Genomic DNA, 24443 nt, shown 5'->3' on the forward strand with positions numbered 1-24443 from the left:
ATTCGACAATAAGAAAAATAAAATAAAAAAAAAACTATGGAATTCACGTACCGCACAACCGGGTCTAGTATAGAGAAATTAATAAAACTACTTTACTCTTATTTACTTGTATCACTCATAGTGTTTTACAAGACTACTACATTCAAATTCTCCCTTTTCTCGCCTCTTTTTAATTTTTGCGATGCCCTGCTACCTCCCTTGTGCAATGGAGGTGCAGTGGCGTAGGAAAACCACAGAGAAAACCTAGCTAGTACAGTTCGGTTTGGGTGAAGCTCCAGTGGTCGATAAAATTCCCATTTTACCGATCACTGGATCTTCATCCCGCGCCTAACGATCAGAGACCTTCGTTCGAGCCTGACGCGTCTCTAAACGGTCACCCAGCCACCCAGTAGTGATTCTACTCGATGCTACTTAACTTCGGTGATTGCCCGAGCCACGCGCGTGCCGAACGGCTGCCTCAGCCGCTTAAATTGATAAAACTATACCGTATAAATTGAACTATATATATGTATATATAAAGATGAGATGTATTTATATTGATAAACATAATCAATAATTGTCATCGCTAAAAAATATTGCTCGATATGAAACTCTTGGACGTAAAATAACTCGACACGATTGACATTAATTAAGTAACGTACACTGAGAAAAAAAAGTACTATTTTCGAAACAAGAATTTCTTGGTTCAAGAAATCCGTTCAAAATATTTATTTTATTATTATTAATTATCAACTTCTTGAGAAAAGAGCATCAAATTTTTTTTTGATATTATATTATAAGTAAATAAAAGAATAGCTTTACTTGAATTTAATAAAAATTATTTCCTTCAATTCTACGAATTCTTGAGACAAAATTATATATTCTTGAAAATTATCAAGAATATATGTTCTTGTATCAAGTAAATGTTCTTAACAAAAGTATTTTTTTTTCTCAGTGTAAAATGAAAGATGAATTAATGATGGTATTATAGATAAATGTATAAAGAAAAAAAAGAATATTAAACAGAAAGAAAAAATAATGATTAATGAAAAAGTTCATCGATGTTCTTAACCCATTTTTATATTTGATTCGTACTTATTACTTATTTTTAATATTAACTTCTTCGTCTTCTTTTTCGTTTTTTTCTTTTCTGATGCCTAAGTTTAAATTGTTCTCATAAATTATAATATTAAATTACTGAGAATTTTATTGTGTATGTAAATAATTTGTTATAAGAGCAGCATCTCTTTCGTCAGAAGTTTGATACGATAGATTTAATTATGTAATTTGTATTTTTTCTATGTGCAAAAAATAAAATTTGATATAGGAGAATTTGGATGCCTCGAAATATTTGTAGGCAAAATGAGCCCGCTAAAATTTTTAACATGAAAAGTTTCTGAAGGGGGGGGGGGGTAAAGTGGGCTGCTTAGACTTTGAAAACCTACAAATATTTTTTAGCCAAACGGATTCATAAAATTGTTTTAACAGAAATGATTAAAGAATTATGATAAGGGGAAAACTAGGTCACGAATTCAACAGTATTACTAACTATAATTTTTTTTTAAAAACAATTTATTCTATATAAACGAAAATAATTAAAATATAAGTGATCAAGTCATGAAATTATTAGTTGTTACCACGAGTGATTAAAAACTTAAAATTAAGTTATTTTAAGATCTAAATCTTCACTATCAACCCTTTTTATACTAAATACATAGTAAAAAGTTTCAACGCTTTTTATACTAAATACACAGTAAAAAGTTTCAAAACATTAAACAAACGAGAAACATACGTTGAGTTTTGTTGGGGGCCTGTTTTGCCCAACTTTTTAGGATTTTTTAATTTTGATAGATACAGCAAATTAACAGCAAAAACTCAGCAGAATGAAAAAAAAGTAAAACATGCTGAAAAACTCACATTATAAAATTTTTTTGAGGGGGTCCATTTTGCTCCACATTTTTTAATTTTTAATTTTTAATGGGCAGAACAAATTAAGGTCAAATACTTGGCAAGGGAGTATAAAAAAGAAAAACAAGTAAAAAAAATTGAGGATTTGAAAATTTTTTTTTTAAGTGGCCCATTTTGCCTCTCCCCTTTCTTCTACATAAATACATTAAGAGCGAGCTAGTATTTACATACGTAATACTAACTTGCTCTTAAAAATTATTTATAATTCACCGTTTATTAATAACAAAAAATATGTTTATTATATTATAGATAATTTAATAAATAATTTAACAAATTTATAAATAAATCTTGCAGTTTCTAAAAAACTGCTCCAGAAAGCTAACAATTATTTCAGATTCATAAAAATTTAATAAATTATCTACAAGTAACGTAAATGACTACAAACCGTTGCTTTATAATCATCCTTCTTAGAATTTACTTAGTTTTACAAGTATTCAAAGCTTGATAACTTTTTACCAATTAGGATTACGATAAAACTATATCAAAGTTTTTTTGTAGAAAATTAAACTTCCTATACGAATATGTTCATGAAAATAAAAATAATAGATTTTTTGTAGTTTTAACTGAAGGAAACAAAAAAAAAACTTATACATGCTATTCATACACAAAAACAAAAAATGATTGAGCGCCTCATGGAATTAAAGTATCACGCTGGCCTTTGGCGGTAATTTTTTTTAAAAACTTTTGAGATGATGGGAAAAGAAGGTTTTTTTTTGGACCACTCTAATATATATATACTGGTCCCAAAAATTAAAGGATAGAAAAAAAATCGAAATTTTTGGGTGATTTTCAATATGCTGTAACTCGGTGAAAAATGATCGTAGAGTGAAAAACGAAAAACGCAAATTGTAGCCCCAATATTCTAGTTTTTAGATCTGGACCTCAAATTTTTTTATCATGCACGGTTCCGGAGTAATCTTAAGAAAACTGCCGAAAAAAAATTTCAAAATTTTTGCTCGTCTTTCAACAAGTCTATGGGCTTCAATAAATTTTTTTAGATAATCTGACCGTATGAATCTTTCAGGAAATTTTATGCCCTTCAATTTGGTGGCCTCGAAAAGTCTCTACAACTATTTGGCGCCGAGTTATCATTGATCAAAGCAAAAAAGTCCATTTTGGCTATGATAATTAATAACTCTGGACGTATTGGTCGTACAGAGAATAGAAGTAGGGTTTTGAAAACCGAAAAACATTCTCTAAAAGACAAAATTAGTGGCTTTTGATGGAAAAAGTTTTTTTTAGCAATAATGTTTATTAAAAAACAGGTAAAAATTCGAATAATTAAGGATATTTGGAAATCTTGCTATAACCTTAGATATAACGGATAAACAAAGGATATCGTCGTTTTTTTTCAACCTCAATGTGTCCTGAAAAAACCCTGAAAATTTCAAAGCGCTGCGATTTTTCTTTCTCAGTGTCCCGAAGCTTTAAATTTCTCGATTTTGCCAAAAATCACCATAATTGGTAGTTTGTCGGTTTTTGTTCATTTTTTCAATTTTAAAATGTTTTTTTTTCACCAATAATCTTGATTTCTTTGATCAAAAAGATTGATTATCGAAAAAAATTAAAAAAAAAAAATGTTGAAATTTTTTTTTTTTTTTTAATTTTTTTTTTCTTGTTGTATCCGTAATGATTTATCATTGCCCAAAAAAATTCCTCAATTTTTTTTACCGTCGGTATGTGTGTAAAAAGCGTAAATTCGACCGAGCAACCTCCACGTGGTACGCTTTGGGTAACGCTAATGCCGATGGTAAAAATAAATGGTAGTAACTTTTAGTAAGCAAATTAGAAACACAACCTACCCCCTTTGGCTCTGGTACTGCTCGCCGGAGTCCAGGGTGGAAAACCAAAGGGGTCTTCAAAGAGACAGACAATATTAAATATGGCGATTTAAATTTTATTCAAATCAACACTCTACATGGGCTTTGAGCCCTGGTTCTACTACCTCTACAATAATTGATTACGGTTTTTAATTATTTAAATCACGGTTACGCGGTCAATTCACACACACAAAAGTTACGCGGACTAGTGACGTGGTTCTACTCTCTCCCGGGTGCTTCAGGGGTGTCTGGTCGACTTTCCCGTCGGCCCTGCACGAATTCCCCTTCCTCGAGGGTAAGCGGATGGTCTCCGTCTAACCTCCACGTAATCGGCTAGTTTCACCTACCACCCCTTGGCAGAAGGCCTCAGAGTGGGGACCCTCAAATCTCCCCGAGAATCAAATTTCGCTTACCTTGGTCCGGTCGGACTCGGGGTAGTCGAAGTTCCAGATGTTGTCCAGGGAATGATCTTCCTCCAGAAAACGTCTCAGGAGACTAAGTTTCCAATACGGCCTTTACGAGCGCTTTTATTACCTGATCCATCCGCCACACATACGAAAAGGGATAAATTTCATCGCCCTCTAGCGTCGCTTGCTTAAGCGTGGTGATCGAGAAATTATTCTAAGTCCCTGTGCGACCAAATCAAAGGGAAACAGAAAATTACAAAATAATATGTCAAGAGACTGAATTTCTTCTAAGTTTTTGTGCGGTAATATCAACGAGAATTGAAAAATATACTTTAAACGAAATGTAAAAATGATTTGGAAAGAAAAAGAATGTGTTTAAGAGTTTGAGCAAATATTGAATACGGAGAAGTTAGCCGTACGGCTTACGCACTCGCGTGCGAATGGAAAGAGAATGGAAGAATACACGATTAAAATACTAAGTTAATTTCAACTCTCACACATTATTTCTCATAATTTTATTTTATTTTATATTTCTTTCGATCTCTTGAATCTTTTAAAAGATTCACATGGAATTATTTTTCACGTTTTTTCTTTCCCTTTGATTTTGTCGGCTCGGGATTTAGAATAATTTTCACTTGGCGCGTATCCCTATACTCATACTTATTCACTCGTACCAATGTAATATCACACAACATCTTAGTAATAATATAACACAGCCATAGTAAATAATAAATCACATAATTATAGTAATAGTGTAAAGTATATTGAAAAAGAAATAGAGATCAATAGTAGTTGAATCACAAATAGTAGATCATAGTTGAACATGTAGTGATTAAGTAGTAGTAGTAATAGTTATAATCGTAGTTAAGCTAGTCATAGGTAATATAAAAAAAAGTTTTTAAGTACAAATAGTAATTAGAGTAAGCACCATAGTTTTGGGTTTAGTCATAAGCAAACAAAAGTAATCATAGTAATTATAATAATACTAGTTATAAGTCATAGAAATATTAATATAAAATAGTAACTAATACTCGTAGTAGTAGTCAATAGAATAGTAATAAATCATAATAGTAATAATGATAGTAATAAGAAAATCACAAATACTAGTCAATAGTAATAAGAAATCATAAATAATAGTAATAGTTGAATATAGTCCATAGTATAATAATAGTAGTAGTAGTTATAATAATAATGATAAATCACAATCGTAATAAAAAAATCTGGTCCGCACACCGATCCCATCACAAGTCATACGGTCAGATTATCTAAGGAAATTTATTGAAGCCCATAGACTTGTTGAAAGACGAGCAAAAATTTTGAAAATTTTTTTTCGTCAGTTTTCTTAAGATTACTCCGGAACCGTGCATGATAAAAAAAATTTTAATAATTTAAAAAATAAAATAGCAATTGCCATTGTTTTTTTTTTTAATTATATATTTTAAATTTTTAAAACTCCTATAACTCGGAAACTATGGACTTTAACGACTTGACTCATAGGGCTTTTTTTGAAGAGAATAAAATTTCCTATATAATTCTCATCAATTTTTTTGGTGTGCATTGATTGATTTTCGTTCTGCAGGCCAATAAAGGTCAATTTCATAGGAAAAATGACTTTCCCAGCGGACCAGTGAAACAGCTGGAATTACAGCTAAGTTACTATGAAGAATACCAAATGCTCTACAATTTGCGACCAAAACCGCGTTGATATCATAAAACACATCTGAGTATTAGAAAGTTAAAAAAAAGTTATTTTATTTACGTGTATTTTAAATGGGAAATCTTGGAAATCAAATGGAAAGTACTTAGGATTGGAATTAAGAACTCAAACTTGGCAGGAATTTTCGTTTTAGCATAAAAAACAATATTTTGCTTCATGAGCAACGAAAAAAATACTTCCGCCGGAAACGAAGCACCCTAATATATACATATATATATATATATATATATATATATATATATATATATATATATATATATATATATATATATATATATATATATATATATATATCTAAACTAATAAATGGAGAGCCGATTTTTTTATTCGGTTATACTGCGAAAACTACTGAACCAATCGAAATAATACTTATATCATAAGATGCAGCGTGTTTCGGAGAAGGTTTTAGTATATGATGTGTTGGTAATTACTTATCGGAAACTTATATTTTTTTGACTTGAAAGTAATGAATTTTTATTGTAACTAAATTTATTCTATTCGATTGTTATTTGTTTAAAATAAATTTTTTAATTCTGTTCGTTATGTTTATTTATGGATTTGACATTTGGTAAACCGAGTGCTGTCAAGAATCATTTATAATAATGCATTTGCGAGATATCATTACTATTCGCCATCGGTGCATCAGGGCTAATCAATTATATGAGTATGTAATTTTTGTTGGTTTGAAAATTAATGGTACAATAAAAGTTAACAAAATTATTATCCTAAATAGTTTCAAAGAATTTATCGTGAAGACGTATGAGTTTCAATTCAATAATGGCGTTGAGTATTTTGTATTTACGCTTTCTGAAGGAGTATAGTTATTAGGAGTTCAACTTTTATGATTCTTCGGTTGAGTCGGATACATTCACTTAAATTTCATGATAATTACGTAACTAATATTATTTGATTTCTTAAACCCCATATATTCGTAAATATATTCTAATAATTGTTTTTAATAATTTTTAAAGATTATGAGTCTTCCAGCTTATTTAATTATGCACCAGAAGATGACCCGTAATTTAGTGTATAAAGAAGCATTGCCATAACTTTTTAGTTTATATATATAAACTAAAAAAGTAATTAAAATCATATATATATATATATATATGATTTTAATTACTGTTAAAACCGATATTTTTTGTTATCAATAATTTTTTTCATATCCTGTTGCAGTTCGGATTGGGAACTTACGCAGACTACTGCTCGTGGATATTTAACGTTCACAACTTTGCCTTCTTTAGCGAATTGTAAAGATTGTGCAAAATTTGCCGCTTCATATGAAGAAGAAGGTACTATACAATGTTCATAAAAAACGAATAATTTATTTAAATTATACTTTTTATTATGTTAACGCAGAACCGGCAGGTAATTGGGATGGCTGTAGACGATGTAATTGCTTGCTCCATGGATTAACAGTTCACACTACGTATGAAGTGATTTCTCCTTATCCGCGATTTCGTGCCTCTGTATGCCTCAATTATTGGAACCACGTGGTCATAAATACCGGAAATTTTTTACATGTACTTACAGTTCATTTACATGTACCTGAAAATAATGATAAACGTATTTATGAGAAACAAAATGCTGTATCAAATATCGTGAAGAATAATGTTAGTGGTGTTGAGAAACTCGATGATATACGAACAGCGTATCACATTTATTCAACTGATGAAGCTGTTACTTCGAACGCGTTTCATGAGTTGTCGCTTAACTCCAATTATACACATGATCAAGAATTTTTAATCGAAAAAAAAAAGTTTTATGATGAAATTTCCACTCTCGAATCGCGTAATTCTAAACTTAATGATAGTTTTAATATAAAAGCATGTAAATGTTTAGATTTCGTTGAGTGTTTCTGTATTTATAAAGAAAATGTTATCAATACTTCGCAGCAACGGTCTATTCTTGTAAGAGATAAAATCTCAGAAGATTTCTATGAAGATATGTCTCAAGAATTAAGTTATAATAATGAATCAATACCTATGATAAATCATTTACCTTATTCAACTAAGTTGATTCCTCAAAGTTCTTCAATTGATTTAAAGAAATCAGAAACACTCTTTACATCGTCTTCAAATATTTTTAGAACGCAAACTTTCGAAACTGCTTACGGGTGTGAAAAAAATAAGCGCTTATCGTCTCAACAACCTGATATGTCCCAAGATGATAAAAAGGTATCGTGCGTTACTACCATCAATTTTCCTCTACGTACTTCTTTACAGTCTTCTCCAGGAACTCATATTTATCATAAACTTAAAGAAGAAGCAGAAAAAGCTTATGAATTTATCGATGATACCCAAGAAACTTGCGAAAAACTCAGTTCATTTCGGAAAAGACAACTTGCAGATAAAAAGTATGAGTTCTGCGAAGAAACTGAAGATACTGAGAATATTGTTCCTTTTAAGTACATCAGAAACCAATTAGAGTTTGATCATAGCAAGTGGCATCATAGTAAACGTGGAAATAATGACATTGACGATATTGCTTCTAATCAAAATATTTTATATAGTTTCCAGCCAGTTAAATCAGGTTATATTTGATATAAAATTTTAACATTTAATGTTATGTATGGGCATTCCACGTCAAATCAGACACCATTTTGTCTTTGTACCTCTGATTTTTTTTGATAATTTTTTATGTTATAGTACCCATTGAAAAATTCTCCTATGATTTTTATCAATTTTTTTCGTCCAGTGGTTTTCGGGATACCGGTTTTTGAAAAAAAAAATCATTCTTTTTTTTTCAAATGCCCGTAACGTTGCAAAAAATGGGCCATCTCGGGCGTTTTTTTTTTTTTTTTTTTTTTTTTTTTTTTTTTTTTTTTTTTTATTACATTTTTCTTTCTCACAACACTTTTAGAATACAAAATTAAAAAAAATTTCAGAACTGTACTTCTATAAAATTTTCAAAGTTTGATTATAAAATGTTGATTAAGAAAAAATACGTTGCGATCGATTTTCTTGAAAATTTTTTCTAAAATATTGTCACCCCGCAACTTTAAAGCCTAGTCCCTTACAATGGGCTAATTATGGAATCTGTTTTTTTCTAATTTTTAAAATTTAATGTTTCAGTTCATTGTACTAAAATAGGTTGCTGCATGTTTTTCAAAAATCAACATTTAATGATTAGAGCTCGAAAATCGTATGGAAATTCGAGTCAGAAAACTTCGTTCCGTTTTTATTTTTTCTACACTGTAGAAGATTGGGAGTGAATTTCGGTCCGGTCCGGAGCTTTAAGGTAGTTCACTCGCGACCTATAGTGTGTGCTGTTGCTCACTCTTTTACTTGAAATCGCTTACTTGCTTTTTTTCGTTTGAAATTTTGAGACAGATTTCTTCGAATATTTATAACTATCTTACTAATCGGGAGTATGAACATTTTTATCTATTTTTAAATTTGAAATTTTTTTTCAGTAATCTGCTAGTTTTTGAAAAGATTCTTAAGTGAAAAAATTTGAAATATACGTGAAAATATGACTTTTCTTAGGTTAGTCCGAGCTACTACATGTTAACTGTGTACACTTTGATTATCAATATCTCGCCTTGCAAGCGGTAAAAATTTGTGATTTTTAAAAATTACATGCAGGATATCTACCTTGATATAATATTTCAATTGTATGAGATTCTTATGAAAAGTCGGTTTGTGAGTGAACTACCTTGATACTTAAATAAATTTATATTTAATAGAAACAGCTGTGAATTAGAACATAATTATTCCAATAAATTATTGATTCAGACATTAATAAATAAACTTAGAATTTTATATTTTTAATTCATAAAATTTTTTAGTAAGTCACTAAATTATAATTTCATATTTATAACATATTGTGAAAATATTAAATTATTGAATAGCTATAGTGGCATAGTTTTTATAGGACTAGTTTATTCTTCGGTACAATATGAATTGTTATTTCATGGTATGATTGATGCAAGTCATATGACAGTTTGTGACTCAGTGGAATTATATTTATCAGTTTTATTATCAGCTGCTTATCATTTTTAAAATTCATTTCGCGTGAATACATGAAAAGGGAGCTCAAAATTATTTCCGTACCCGGGAAAAAATCATTAGACCTGATCATGAATGATGAATCGTTAATCTCATGCATGGTCATGCTTACTCAGGCATGATAATGCTTTCTCATGCAAGATCACGCATGTCCATGGCTAGTGAATATTCAGGCATGATCATGCTTGACCAAGCATAATCATGTTTGACAAAACATGCTCATAGCTGGCGAATATTCAGACATGATCAAGCCTGTCCAGGCACAATCCCAAGAATTATTTAAAAAAAAAATAAAAATAACGATAATTCGATTTTAAATTAACTTATTCTGTTAGTATTGTTGTATAGTTAACGTTTGTTGGCTGAAAATGACTTTTGAAATATTACCCATAACAGGTCTCGAACCCACGATCGTCGTGTTATGAAGCACATCCGCTGTCCACTAGGCTCACCTACCTCGTTTAGTTTATGATTCTTAACATCTTTTGAAAACTCAGTTGTAAAACATGATATGTAATTTGAATTCAATCATGATGTGGTTATTTAATTTTATTCTAAACAATGAATAGAAAGAATTCTAGTTATACATTAGAAGCAGAATTAACAATTAAATTAATTTTAATTATTAAGGTAGTTTGGCACCCACAACTCTCAAATTTGACCCCCATTTTTTTTATTTTTATTTTAAAAACTATATTCAAATATACTTGAAAATAAAAAATCAGAATTTTTTACCACGTCGTTTAAGAGATATAATTAATTAAAATCATGTAATTATACACGGGCTCTTATGGTTGTCTTTATTCAATTTTACCGGAAATCAGTAATTTGTAAGAAATTGACAAACCACCTACAAAAAAAAACTTTTTATTCGATAATTTGATACCTAAAGTATATTATAACAAAGTTTCGGAATGATTTACCACACGGGTTTTATAAAATGAACTTTTTAACATTGTGATTAGTTATCTGTCTTTGCTTTTAGACGGACACTTTCTTTCTCCCAAGTTTACTAGAGAAAAAATGGCGGCTTCATTGTGCGCGCTAAATTTGAAATATTCACTGAGTGAATCTTCTCATTTGATTCATGATATCAATAATATTATTGAGTTCTATTTCCACCGTTAAACATTATTTAATTATTTGAAATATTTATAATTCCAATAATGATAATAATTATGATAATAATGCATACATCATTTAAAATTATTTACGTAAATGCAGTTGACATCCTCTCTGTTGAGGTTATATTGACCTATTTAAGGGCATTCTCCAAGGGTGCCCCCCCACTTTTTTGTAAAAAATGAGTGGCGAGCACCCGAACTAAAAAAATTCCTAGCACAAAAAAATTTCAAAATTAAATTAAAATTATAAAAAAAAAATAAAACATATAAATTTATAATTTTTAAATAAATAAAAAAATAAAGATTTTATTTAAAAATCATTAGATGTTATAAAAATAACCTAAAACATGAAATTAAGAAATTAAATTTTTAATGACTTTGAACTGTCAATGTCGTATTTATTTTACAAAGGATATTACAAATTATTAAAGACATTTATCAAAAAAAAACGGCAACGTACTCGTAATTTTAACAATATGTAGAAAATTTTAAAAATAACTCACAGTAATTATAAATTGTCTGCTAAGCGTAATATCTTGAATAAATTTCAGCATGAAATTTATCATTTAGTAATTTTTTATTTTGACAGGTGTAAATATCAGGTCTGTACTTTATTTGGGGCGCCTGAAGGGCACTTGAATATAGTCGCGGGAGAAATTAAATTTGAAAAAAAATTTATTTTTTCAGAAATAATATATAGAATGTATAACTGTATATAATGTATATAATGTATATATATATATATATATATATATATATATATATATATATATATATGCGGCCATGCATGACTGTATTAAAAAAGTTGGTATGTCCATGTATGGTCATATATGCTCCATGTATGGCCATATATGCTTCATACATGAGTCATATACGGCCATGCATGGCCATGTATGATTCATTTTTTACCGGAATGCACGCCTCGAACGCTCGTCTTGTGATAAATGAATCATACTTGACCATGCATAGCCGTATATGGTTTATATATGGTCATACGTGGACATACAAACTTTTTCAATACAGTCATGCATGGCCATATACGGTCATACAAAACCATGTATGGCCATACATGGCCTTGTATGGTTCATATATGTTCATGTATGGCCATATATGCTCCATGTATGGTTATGCATGGCTATGTAAGATTAATTTTTCGACTATTACAATTACTTACATACAGAATGTTGCGGTGTTAAAAAAATAGAAAATTTTTTGATATCACTAACAGCATATTGATGATTATATTTTGCTTTTTCGAAAGTGATTCTATTCTTTGAACCGTACGTAGCAGAACTAAACTTTGTTGTAACTGTCGGTCGCATAGCCTAGTCTTCAAAGCGTCGGTCTCCCGTACGGAAGGTCCCGGGTTCAAATCTTACTAAAGCGGGTGCGGTTATTAATAAGTCTAGCGGTTTTTCTGTGAATTAAAAATTTCCATCTCGATTAGGAATTCAATTATTCGCATATCTGATAATCTCTGCGTCGCCAAAATAATTAAAAAAATAAAATTAAAATTTTTTTTTTTAATTTAGTTAAAATTTCTATACATAGTCATATATGGCCTATCAAGCCATGTATAGCTATACATGGCCATGTACGGTCATATATGGTCATACATGCTCATATATGGCCATGTCTGACCAATTTTTATATACGGCCATGCATGGAGCATTCATACATGGTCATGTACGATTAATTTTTCACAGGAGGGTAGTACAGACCGTTAAACCGAATTTTTTTATAGGATTCTTGTTTCTTCTCTCATTATCTTATGAGCAACAAGACCTACAGAAAGAATGTAGATCATAATTTTATAGAAAATTCAATTTTCTACAAAAAGGTCCTTACATAGAAGAAAAAATTTCTTCGCATAAGAAAAATTTCGATTTGTGAAATGAAAACAATCATTTTCTTGTCCCAAAAACTATCTTATTGGCTCGAGAAAATTTTTTCTCACCCCAAAAAAATTTTAATTTTCAATTCATAATACAAAAGATTTCTTAGAGCAATTAAAAATTTTCTTGGGCCGAATAAAAATTTTTTGTGCCAAGAAATTCTTTTTTTCTGTGTAGCACCAAATAACTAAGATCAATATTTTCTGAGATATTAATCATTGAAGTTTATGTAGCATTGAATTTTCATATAATGTCAAATCAAATCTTAGAAAATATTGATTTTTTATTTTAATCCTAATTTTAATTAGTAATTACTTATCGATCAAGTTGCAATTTTAGAGAAAAAAAATTTTTAATTATATTTTTCTGAAGTTTTTTTTATTTTTAAATAAATTACCCAGATATCAGGATGTTAGTGATTTGGTGCTACACAGAATAAAAGAATTTCTTGGCTCAAAAAATGTTTACTCGACCCAAGAAAATTATTACTTGCTCTAAGAAATTCTTTGTATTATGAATTGAAAATGAAAATTTTCTTGGGGTGAGAAAAAATTTTCTCGAGCCAATAAGATAGTTTTTGGGACAAGAAAATGATTGTTTTCATTTCACAAATCAAAATTTTTCTTATTTGGAGGAATTCTTTTTTCTGTGTAAGGATCTTCTTGTAGAAAATTGAATTTTCTATAAAATTATGATCTACATTCTTTCTGTAGGTCTTGTTGCTTATGAGATAATGAGAGAAGAAACAAGAATCCTATAAAAAGAATTCGGTTTAGCTGTCTGTACTACCCTACCAGTATGAGTTACGATTTCGCGACAATGGGCACTTTTGTACAGCATTTAATTCTGAAAAAATTCCATTTTTTGACAAAATAATACCATAAAATACCGCTGAGTTATAAAAATTGAAAAGAAAAAAATCACTTCCCGTGTATTTTAAATGGGAAATATTTACACGCTGTGGTAAAGTACTTAATATCCTTAATATTAATATTAAGGGCTCAAACTTCCAGAAAATTTTTTTGGGTGTATTTTCAACAAAATTTCGGGATGGAAGTGAAAAAAAAAATAGTCGCAACAAAAAAATCACCTTAGTATAGTGGGGAGGGGGGGCAAAAGTGGGTTAGGGTAGGCAAAACGGGATGCCCCCAAAATTTTATAAAAACATTTTTTTTTTTTTTTTTTTTTTTTTTTTTTCATATAATTACTATTAATATGATATATTTGTGCATTTTTAGCCCTACGCATGACATCTGGGGCAAAATGGACCAGCTGAACATTCTAAAAAAATGATTCTTTCAAATTTTTATCGTCAAATTTAAAAAAATTCAATATATTTTCCCACTTTTAGCCCTACCCATAACACATAAGGCAAAATGGACCAGTCGAAAATTCTGAAAAAATGATTCTTTCATATTTTAATCGTCAAATTAAAAAGAATTTAATATATTTATCCATTTTTCGGCTAATTTTCTATAGCTGGGCAAAATTTGGCCACTAAAAATATTCGAAAATAATATTTTATTCTTTAATTGATAAAATTTTTTGAATAATGCAAAATAATCAGTAATCTAAAAAATCAAAAACACGTTTTTTGGGTCCAAAATGATGATAAATAAGAAATATAGAACTATTTTTTTTTTTTATTAAATAACAATTAGTAATTAACCCGTCAGCACTTCCGTGATTTTTAGTGTCTCGCTTGCGTGACATCAACATCCTATAAAGTTGAATAGTGTCTTGTGAGCAAAATGCTCATAACAGGAGTGCTGACGGGTTAAGCTAATCAAGTGGGAACGATTTATTACACCTGAAAAATTTTCTTTTCAGTATCATAAAACTAAAATAGTTGTCAAGAGAAAGACGTACATTATTAATGATGAAAACAATTTAAAAAAAAATTTTCATTTTCTGGTGGAGCCCTTGAAGGTTAAAAAAATATTGACAACGGGGTCGGTCTTTGCACAATAATGGGCTACCCAAACTCGGTCTCCAAAGGTTGGTCCGAGATCCGACCAACGTTTAAGTGACGAGCCTCGGTTCGCCAGTCTTGTGCTACAATTCAGCCACTACTCAAGTAACAAGCCTTAGTTTACTAGTCTTAGGACAATGTTCAGCCAATACTCAAGTGACAAGTCTAGGATTGCCAGTCTTGGGTCAATATTCAGCCAATACTTAAATAACAATCACTGGCTTCCCAGTCTAAATAACAAATGGCACTGAAAAATCTCTGGCTTCTATGTATAGTAGAGTGTTTCAAAAAATCGACTTTTTTTTTTTTCTCCAAGAACACTGAAAAATCGACAGAGTATTTCTAGACAAAGAACCTGTTAAAATATGAGACCTTAATATTAATATTTAAAGGTGGCGATTCATCATTTTCTATTTTCCAATTAAATAACATAGGGAAAAAAAAATTTTAAGTTTGGAATTTTATACCTCGGCGATGGCTCATTGAGCAAATAAGTTTAAGACATATTTTTGTCGAGAATTAAACGCTCTACAAAAAAAGTCTTTTATCATTTTTTGATAAATCCATCCGTTCAAAAGTTATCTGAGCTCGAAGTCAAGATAGAGTAAATTTCGAGATCTTTTTACTTTTCCGGCGAAACTATCGGACTTATCATAAAATGTCATGAAATCTTTTTTGTCGGCAATTTTATTTCCTACAAATTAATATTGATTAATTTTTTTCGATTTCTGCATTTTTTTCTAGTTATTTCCATTTTAATGTCAAGCTCATAAAAAAAGTGTTTTGATCGATTTTAAGAGCTCGACATTAAAACGGAAATAACCAGAAGAGAATGCAGAATTCAAAAAAAAATTTATCATATATAATTTGTAGGAAATAAAATTGCCTACAAAAAAGAATAATTTTCGTACGCTCTAACTAATAGAAAAAAAAATTGCTTGAACCAAGAGAAAAGTTTCTTAGGAGAAAAGATATATGTAAAGAAGAGGAAATTCACCAGTCCTAGGTAATAGCAGTGGGAGTAGTTCGGTGCTCGCCACTAGATAGCGCCTACCACTTGTGAAGTGTCCCTGGTAGGAAACGTAGTTCAGACGTATTATATTCCAGACTTGGAAGTCATTCTGACACGAGTACTCCTCTGTTCTTTGTCAGAGTGACAAGTGCCATTTTTGGTGGTAATATAGTATATCCTATATTACTTCATCACATGAAATCTAATTATTAATATAGATTCAACGTTGATTTTAATACATTTAATTTTTTAATTTTTTACCATTTAATAATATATAAAATTATTTTTTCCCGGGAATCGGTAATTTTCGATTAATTTACAATCGAAACCTTCCGGAAATATCTGATTAAATCTGATTGAAACTGATTGAAAGTCAATCAGAAATTTCCGATTGACTTTTAATCAGTTTTAATCGGAATCATTCGGAAGTTTCCGATTAAAAACTCCGATTGAAACTGATTGAATGTCAATCAGAAATTTCCGATTAAATCTGATAAGACGTTTTCAATCAGTTTCAATCGGAGTTTTTAATCGGTTAATCGTATTCAATCGGTTCGATCGAAGTTTTTAATCATGGATATTGATTTAACTATTTTTAATTCAAATCTGTGTCAGAAAAATAATTTAAATTAGACTTATTTGAATTCCAATTACTTGAGCTACAATAAATCCAAATTTAACTTAAATGGATACTAAGTAAGCTGAGCTATTCAAAAGCAACTTAACAATAAATGATTTAAGTAAGTTTAAAATACATTTGATTTTGATATTATTACTTAAAAAAAAAAACGATAGACTCTAATAGCTGCTTGTATAAATCCTATACTTGTTTACAATCCTTTCCCTTGAAACTGATCCATTTTCATAAAATTCAATGAGAATTTATGAGAATTTATTGGATTTTATGAGACTTTCTAAACGAAGTTTTTATTGAATAATTTGATTTGCTTAGTATCCGTTTAAGCCAAAAAAGTCAAATTCGAATAGTTATTTATCAATCCCAGAATATACTAATTTATATATTTAAAATTTAATTGTTGGTTAGATTTTTCGAAAATATCCAATACAATTTTTATTTAGTTGAAATATTGCACGACTCATGATGCGAAGCATCAGAGAGTGCTTTACGATCGAAACATTTTTTTCGCCTCATTTTGATAGCTATTTTATTATTATAGCCTTGTTAGTTCACGGAATTAAGATATTTTGCATACTATTGTCGAGATAATTTAATAGAGATTAATTCCATACTTTTTAAAAATTGATTTACTACAATAGAATCGGAAAAAAACACCAAAATAGGTGAAAAAACTTTCCTGTCCGTCATGTATGAAACCCCGGAAACACTGTAACTTGTGAAAAAATCCATTATTTAAGTTAAATTTTTTTTTAAAAAATTCTAATCGACAATTGTAGGTCACTGAATGCGAATGATTAATTAATTCAGTGTCGTTTAATTACAATTAATAAAAAACGAAAACTACAAGACTGTATATCTATATATATCCATGTAAAATTAACATGGATGGTGATATATCTATATCTATAGATATTATGTACATTTTATTCCACCAGGGGCGCCTGTGTATCACTTTTTATTATATAGAACACATTGCGAGGCTGCACGTGATTGTGAAATCAAAGTGAGGTTACCGTTTGTTAATTGCAAAATGGTAATTTTTGTTTTTTATTAATTATCAATAATAAAATTAATTTAACTTGATTTTTTTTTTATTTATTTTTTTTTTATTTTATTATTTCATAATCAAATGAGCATTATGAGTCATGCACTTTTGGATTTTCCAAACTTTTTTAAATAATTCATTTAAAATTGAATTAAATATTAGATTATTTTAAATTACCCTGATTGAAAGAAACGATTTTCAATGTTAAATATCCATAAGAAGGGCGATCCATTAGTATTCAAAAGCGTGTAGGAAATTATTTAAATATATAATATAATGTCATATAAATGCCAAAGTTTTAGAATATTCAAAATAATAATTTGTAAGTAATTATTTTTTTCGTTGCAATGAATAAAATTTCATTTTTTTCTGCTAATATTGATTAAATAAATTAAAAATTAATTAAAAAGAGGCGTGACGTCCATTCATCTATGATCCAACTTTATAATTATAAATTTGTGTCATTTAATTAATACAAACTCGTATTTAATCGTCTATGCTCATACACGACCATTCTTTCCCAGTCATGCATGTTTGAATATAGCTTTGCATGAATCATTCGTGATCAAGCATAAATTTGCATGCATCATGCATGCTTATGTATGATCATACAAAGCCATACTCATGCATGCTTATGCATAACCAGTCTTTGCCCGTCAAGCGTAATCATGCACGTTTGAGTTTGACTACATATTAGGGTGAGCCGAAAATTCGCTGTTTTTTCATTCAAATTATCAATAGCAAAAATACCGTTTATAAGGCTTAGAAAAAAATGTGTGCGAAAAGCAAAAATTTTAGGCAGATGTCTTAGGCTCGCCAAATGAAGGGAAAGTTCAAAGTCGAAAAAAAAATTATTCAGGTACTTATTCTGATAGAAAATTTGATCCTCTACAAAAAAGATTCTTTAAGAAAATTATGAGAAATTGATAGTTTTTGAGATAGTAACGATTTTACATCAAAATTTCACTTTTTTGCGATCTCCATACTTTTTAACGATGAATTATAGTAATGTGAGTATATTTCTCATTGAAAATTTGATTCTCTACAAGAAAGGTCCTTTGAAAAAATCATGTCCAATTGAAATTTTCTGAGATAATGACGATTTTATGTCAAAATTTCACGTTTTGCTATATCCATGCATTTACCAATGAATTTTAGTAGTTTCAGTATGTTTCTCACTTGAAATTTTACTCTTTACAAAAAAGGTCCTTTGAAGAAATAATGTCAAATCGAAATTTTTCGAAATAATGGCCATTATATTAAAGATACTAATGTTTTTTAATATTTTTATATGTTTTTATAGTGAGTATACTCAAACAAAAAAAAGAATCAGCCCATTACTCGGTCATGAATGGCTGCCAATTTTCAAGCATCGGCCGAAGATCGGCTAAATATCGGATGATAACGGTATGCCAAGCATGGCAGTCGTAAGCATTGGCCAATCGTAGCAATCAATCATCGGCCAAAGCTCGGTATCAAGCGCACTCGATCAAACCGTTGGCCAACAAACGGCGGGTAATTGTGCGCCGTTTTTATAAGCAGAAAGACAGCTGCCAATGATTCACCATGCAAGGGCCAGTATAGTTAGCCATTTATTGACCAATCATTGCAAACTAGGCATTAGCCGATCTATTGGAAAATTTCGAAGCTTGGCGACTTTGTATCGGTAGTGATTATTTGTGGATATATTTTAAAGGTCATATAATTTTCCATGAAAAAGGTCTCAAGAAGAAATTAAGTCTAATTTTTTGTTTCAGAGATAATATCAATTTTATTGAACATTTTAGCATATCTTTCATTAATTATACTCTCCATCAAGTTATTATTTTCGTATGGACATTTTTTGTAGAGAATCAAATTTCCAATTAGAAATCCAATTAGAAATGTGAGTAACATTACTATAATTCATCGTTACAAAGAATGGAGATCGCAAAAAAGTGAAATTTTGATATAATATCGTCATTATCTCCAAAACTATCAATTTTTCATATTTTTGTTAAAGGGCCATTTATGTAGAGAATCAAATTTCCTATCAAAATAAGTACCTGAATGAATTTTTTTTCGACTTTAAACTTTTACTTCATTTGGCGAGTCTAAGACATCTGCCTAAAATTTTTGCTTTTCGCACACATTTTGAACTTCCCACTAAGAAAATCGATGATTTTCAAAAATTTCGGGAAGTTTTTGTTTTCACCCCGATTTTCGAAAATCGAGTTTTCATTAGATGTCGATGTTTTGAGGTCCTAGAAAGCTATTCTGACTATTTTTAGAATGATGTCCGAGCGTCTGTATGTATGTATGTGTGTGAATGGTCTATAACTTTTTAACTTATGAATTGATTTGGATGTTTAAGGCGGCAATCGAAAGAGTTTGTTGGCCGTCAACTTTCCTGAAAATTTCAGATCATTTGATCAAGTAGACTCGAAAATATTGGCGAATTACGAAAAAAAAACTTTTTTTTTCTTAGTTTTTTATTGATTTCTCAAAAAGAAATTGAACGATAAACTCCAAAATTAAATCAGCTCTAGAACTCAATAGAACGCGTCGAATGCTGCCTTAACCATCTCAATCGGTTAATTTGTTCGAAAGATATCGTTGGAGAGAGAAATGGTAAAAAACAGTTTTTTTCAAATATCTTCAAGACGGCTGAATCGATCGTTTTTAAATTCTAATCAGCTCTAGAATTCAGTAAAATGCACCTATTGCCACCTCAAATGTTAAAATCGGTTAATTAGTTCAAAAGGTATCAGCGTTAAAAAGTTAAAAAAATAACATTCTATGTTATTTTTTCCAGATAAATCAAAATGTAATGTACTAAAATGTGTCTAAAATCTTACAAACTTTTCCTCTTTCTGGTCTCTTTTGATCATCATATAATGCCATCAAACATGTTCTTTAGTTTAAACCATATTATCAACAAAAAAATCGAAAAAACACAGTTTTTAATAATTTTCTCAGATATTTTATATATTATTGCTCTGACCTAAGCCAAAACTCATTTAAATCTTGATTTCGATCACTGACATTGATTTTTGCCTCAATACATTTAGTTTATTGAACATAATCGGAAATTAAAATTTAAAAACCGCTTGTTCATTAATGATTTTCGATTCTTAAACTTTTAAACTTTACCATAAAGCGTAACTTGTTAGAGTTTAAAAAGCTCATAAAAAAACAATCACATGCAATAAGATTTTCGAGCTCGAAGAGCTCGAGAATATACACATTAATATTTTCGAGTTCCTTGAGTTCGAAAACGGCGGGAAGTTTTGGGGCTAGCCCGCAGGGCCAACTGACGCCCGGATTTTTTTTCTAAGCCTTATAAACGATATTTTTGCTATTAATAATTATAATTTTAAAAAAGCGGATTTTTGGCCCACCCTACTGCATATGTCATGCGTGAACAAGTGCTTTTGTATGAAACCATGCAGAACCATGCTCAATCATACATGCCAATTCATGACTATTTATTCTCCGTCAAACATAATCATGCATGATTGACGATGACTTTGCATGAATCATGCGTGATCACCCTGGCGGTTTTGAATTACGGCGGAAACATCGTGGAATCTTGGTGGATCCACCGTGGTTACACGGTGGGTTTGTGCTATTTTACCACCGTGATTACACGGTGTACCTCTCATGGTTCCACGGTGTACCTACCATGGTCCCATGATGTATCCACAAATTTTATTACGACGAAAAAGAAAAAAAAATAACCGCAGAGTAGTAGGCTCGATCGCGAGACCTTTGAGTGTTAAGTCTGATCTGGTACCGATTGTGCCAAATCTCACACTTGAAACATGAGGTTGATTGAATTTATTTAGATAAAATTGAACTTCAGAAAATTAAAGACATCAAATAAATAATTGTTTTCTTATTTGCGTCATATTGAATTATATTATTGTTCATATGGTAACGTGACCAATAGTGGTATACCCACTAATAACGAGACAATAAATACTTGTTTTAGTCAATTATATAAACGAGAAGTTGAAATTTTTCAAACTTAAATAAAAATTTCGTAAGTTAATATCTCGGTTTTTTATGACTAAATTCATTATTGAAACTTCGAAATCGCCTTTCCAAAAGTTTTAAAAAAATTTGTATTCTTTATAACATTCATGAATGCGGTAAATTAAAAAATTTCATCAACTTTATAAGATTTATCAATCATTATAAAATCAGTTTTATCGAATAATGTTATGTTACATGGGCGTATCTTAATTATTTCACAAAACTTTATGATTCACACACCTGCAAAGCATAATATTCATTCAGAAATTGCTATTAGATAGAATTTGCTAGAATTCAATTATTTAAAACTTTACATGATCATATAAAATTTTATATAAATTAATAAAATTATATCTACGTTTTTTGACTGAATAGATAAATATAGAAGATTAGATGCAAAAGAATGTAATTTTATATATTTATATGAAATTGAACTATAAAGATTTATATTACTATCTATAAATATCAGTGGGTATACTGTGTAATCACGGTGGATACACCGTGGATTCATGGTGGTAAAATGACACAAACCCACCGTGCATTCACTGTGTTTACACTTTTACGGTATTTCTACCGTGATTCAAATCCGCCAGGGCAAGCAGAACTTGCATGCATGATTTTTCCACGAATTATTATCATTCATGATCATGCATGATTGAGTATGGCTCTGCTAGATCGGGCATGGTCATGTATGATCATGTAAAATTATACTGAGCCATACAAGATCATGCATGAACGTTCATTGTCCTTCATACATGGCCAGGCATGACTTTCCATGAATCGTGCATCTCCATGTACGATCATGCATGTTCATGTATAGCCCTGTATGCTCATGCATGCCTTTACACGAATCATGCGTGACCGTTTATTCCTCGTCATGCATGATCGTGCATGGTTAAATATAACTGCATGATTCATGCTTGATTCATGCATGTTCCATGCTCGATCATGCATGCTGATTTTTTCCCGGGTACTCAATATAAATGTCAAAATATCAAAGACCTAAGCTCACTATATGTCTTAGTAATTTTTTTTCATAATTAATATTTTCCGAAACTTCTCGTTGGAGTGAAATTCACTCCGAGAGAACTAAATAAATAAAAAATTATCCACTCTACGATAACTCCCTTTCGGAGTGAATTTAACTCTGAAAGAAAGTGAATAAATAAAAAGTCATCCAGTCCGCATTTACTCCGAGTTCACTTCGAAAATTTTTTACAGTGTAAAAGTGCGTCTAAATACGGAAATTAAAAGAAAAAAACATCCCTCTCACTGAACATGAAATTTTGAAGAATTCGAAATAAAATAATCCCATCATTTGCCCAATAAGGAACTAGACTTAAAAGTTGCGGAGTAAGTGACAGTTTTTAAGAAAATATTCTCAAGAAAATCGATCGTAACGTGTTTTTTGGAAATCAACATTTTATAATCAAAGTTTAAAAATTTCATAGAAATACGTTTTTGCAAATTTTTTTGATTTTATTTTCTGAATGTGTCGTAAAAAGGAAAATTTCAAAGAAAAAAAAAACGTCCCAATCGGCTCATTTTCCGCAAAGTTCTGCTCTCTAAACATGAATTAGTGACTTGTCTCTGATTCCAAATGCATATTCACTTTTTGTCGATGCTACAATCGTATCACGCACAATAAGTGAGTATTCACTATATGAATATGTAAGTATTAGAATTCATTGATTTGATTAGTGAATTTGGGAATCCACTGAATTGATAAGTGAATATGAGAATCTATTAAATTGAAAAGTGAATATGAGAATCCACTGATCTGATCGGTGAATAAAAAAATTATATTGCGAAAAAAAATCGGTTGATTAGCTGACCCTGTGGGCCAGCCCCGAAACTTCCCGCTGTTTTGGAGCTCGAAAAAATTGTTGTGAATACATTTTCGAGTTCTTCGAGCTCGATAATACTGTTGTATGCCGTTGTTTTCGGAAAAAAAAGGTGTTTTACCATTTTTTCTCTAACGATATCTTTCGAACGAATTAACCTATTGAGACGTTTGAGGTGACAATCGACGCGTTTTATTGAATTTTAAAGCGGATCAGATTTTAAAATTGATTTATCTAGTCGTTTTTGAGAAATTTCAGAAAAACCAAAAAAAAATATTTTTTAATTCTTTCGTTCACGGTTTCTCTTGAACGAATGAACCGATTTTGATAGTTGAGGTGGCATTGGACGCGGTTTATAAAGTTTCAAAGCTGATTAGATTTTGGAATTGATCCATCAAGCACATTAAAAGTTATCTGAAAAAAACATTTTTGAAAAAATTTTATTTTTGGAATATATTCGAACGCACTCTACTGATCAAGCTCAATTTTCCACAGCTTTTAAATATTTACAAGCCGCGTCGAATGACGCCTTGACGATCAAAATCGATTCATCCGTTCAAAAGTTACAGATATTTACATACGTACGTACACGCATACATACGATCGGACATCATCATGAAATTGGTTAGAATATCTTCCTAGAACCTCAAAACGTCAAGATCTGATAGAAATTAGGTTTTTGAAAATCCAACCGAAACGAATAACTTCCCGAATTATTGAAAATTTTCGATTGTCTTAGCGGGGAGTTAAAAATAAGACACTTTTAATTAGATCTGAAACGTAATCTAATGTATTAGAATCATTCTTTAGAGGAAGTATACATGATTTTGATTGATCAAAAAATCCCGGTGACTGCTGGGCTCGAACCTGGATCGTTCCGATGTAAAGTCTTTGATGCTATTCACTGTACTCATGACGGGGAACCTCTACTTCCGGAGCTGAACCTGTCACTCTAGCGATCTTCTGAAAGGGCGCCACTGAAAGCATTTACCT

At 30.3% G+C, this 24443-nt stretch overlaps 1 protein-coding gene across 2 annotated transcripts in view; it reads left to right on the forward strand.

The window, feature by feature from the left end:
- Nucleotides 1-24443, forward strand: part of LOC103576039 (uncharacterized) — a 74392-nt gene that overhangs the window by 20460 nt on the left and 29489 nt on the right. For both annotated transcript variants that reach the window (XM_014441142.2, XM_014441143.2), the window contains 2 exons: nt 7068-7183; nt 7251-8423. In XM_014441142.2, coding sequence (XP_014296628.1) covers nt 7068-7183; nt 7251-8423 — 1289 coding nt within the window. The remainder of the gene's footprint in view (nt 1-7067; nt 7184-7250; nt 8424-24443) is intronic.

Source organism: Microplitis demolitor, chromosome 1 (genome assembly GCF_026212275.2).
Source record: "Microplitis demolitor isolate Queensland-Clemson2020A chromosome 1, iyMicDemo2.1a, whole genome shotgun sequence".
NCBI classification, from domain to species: Eukaryota; Metazoa; Arthropoda; class Insecta; order Hymenoptera; family Braconidae; genus Microplitis; species Microplitis demolitor.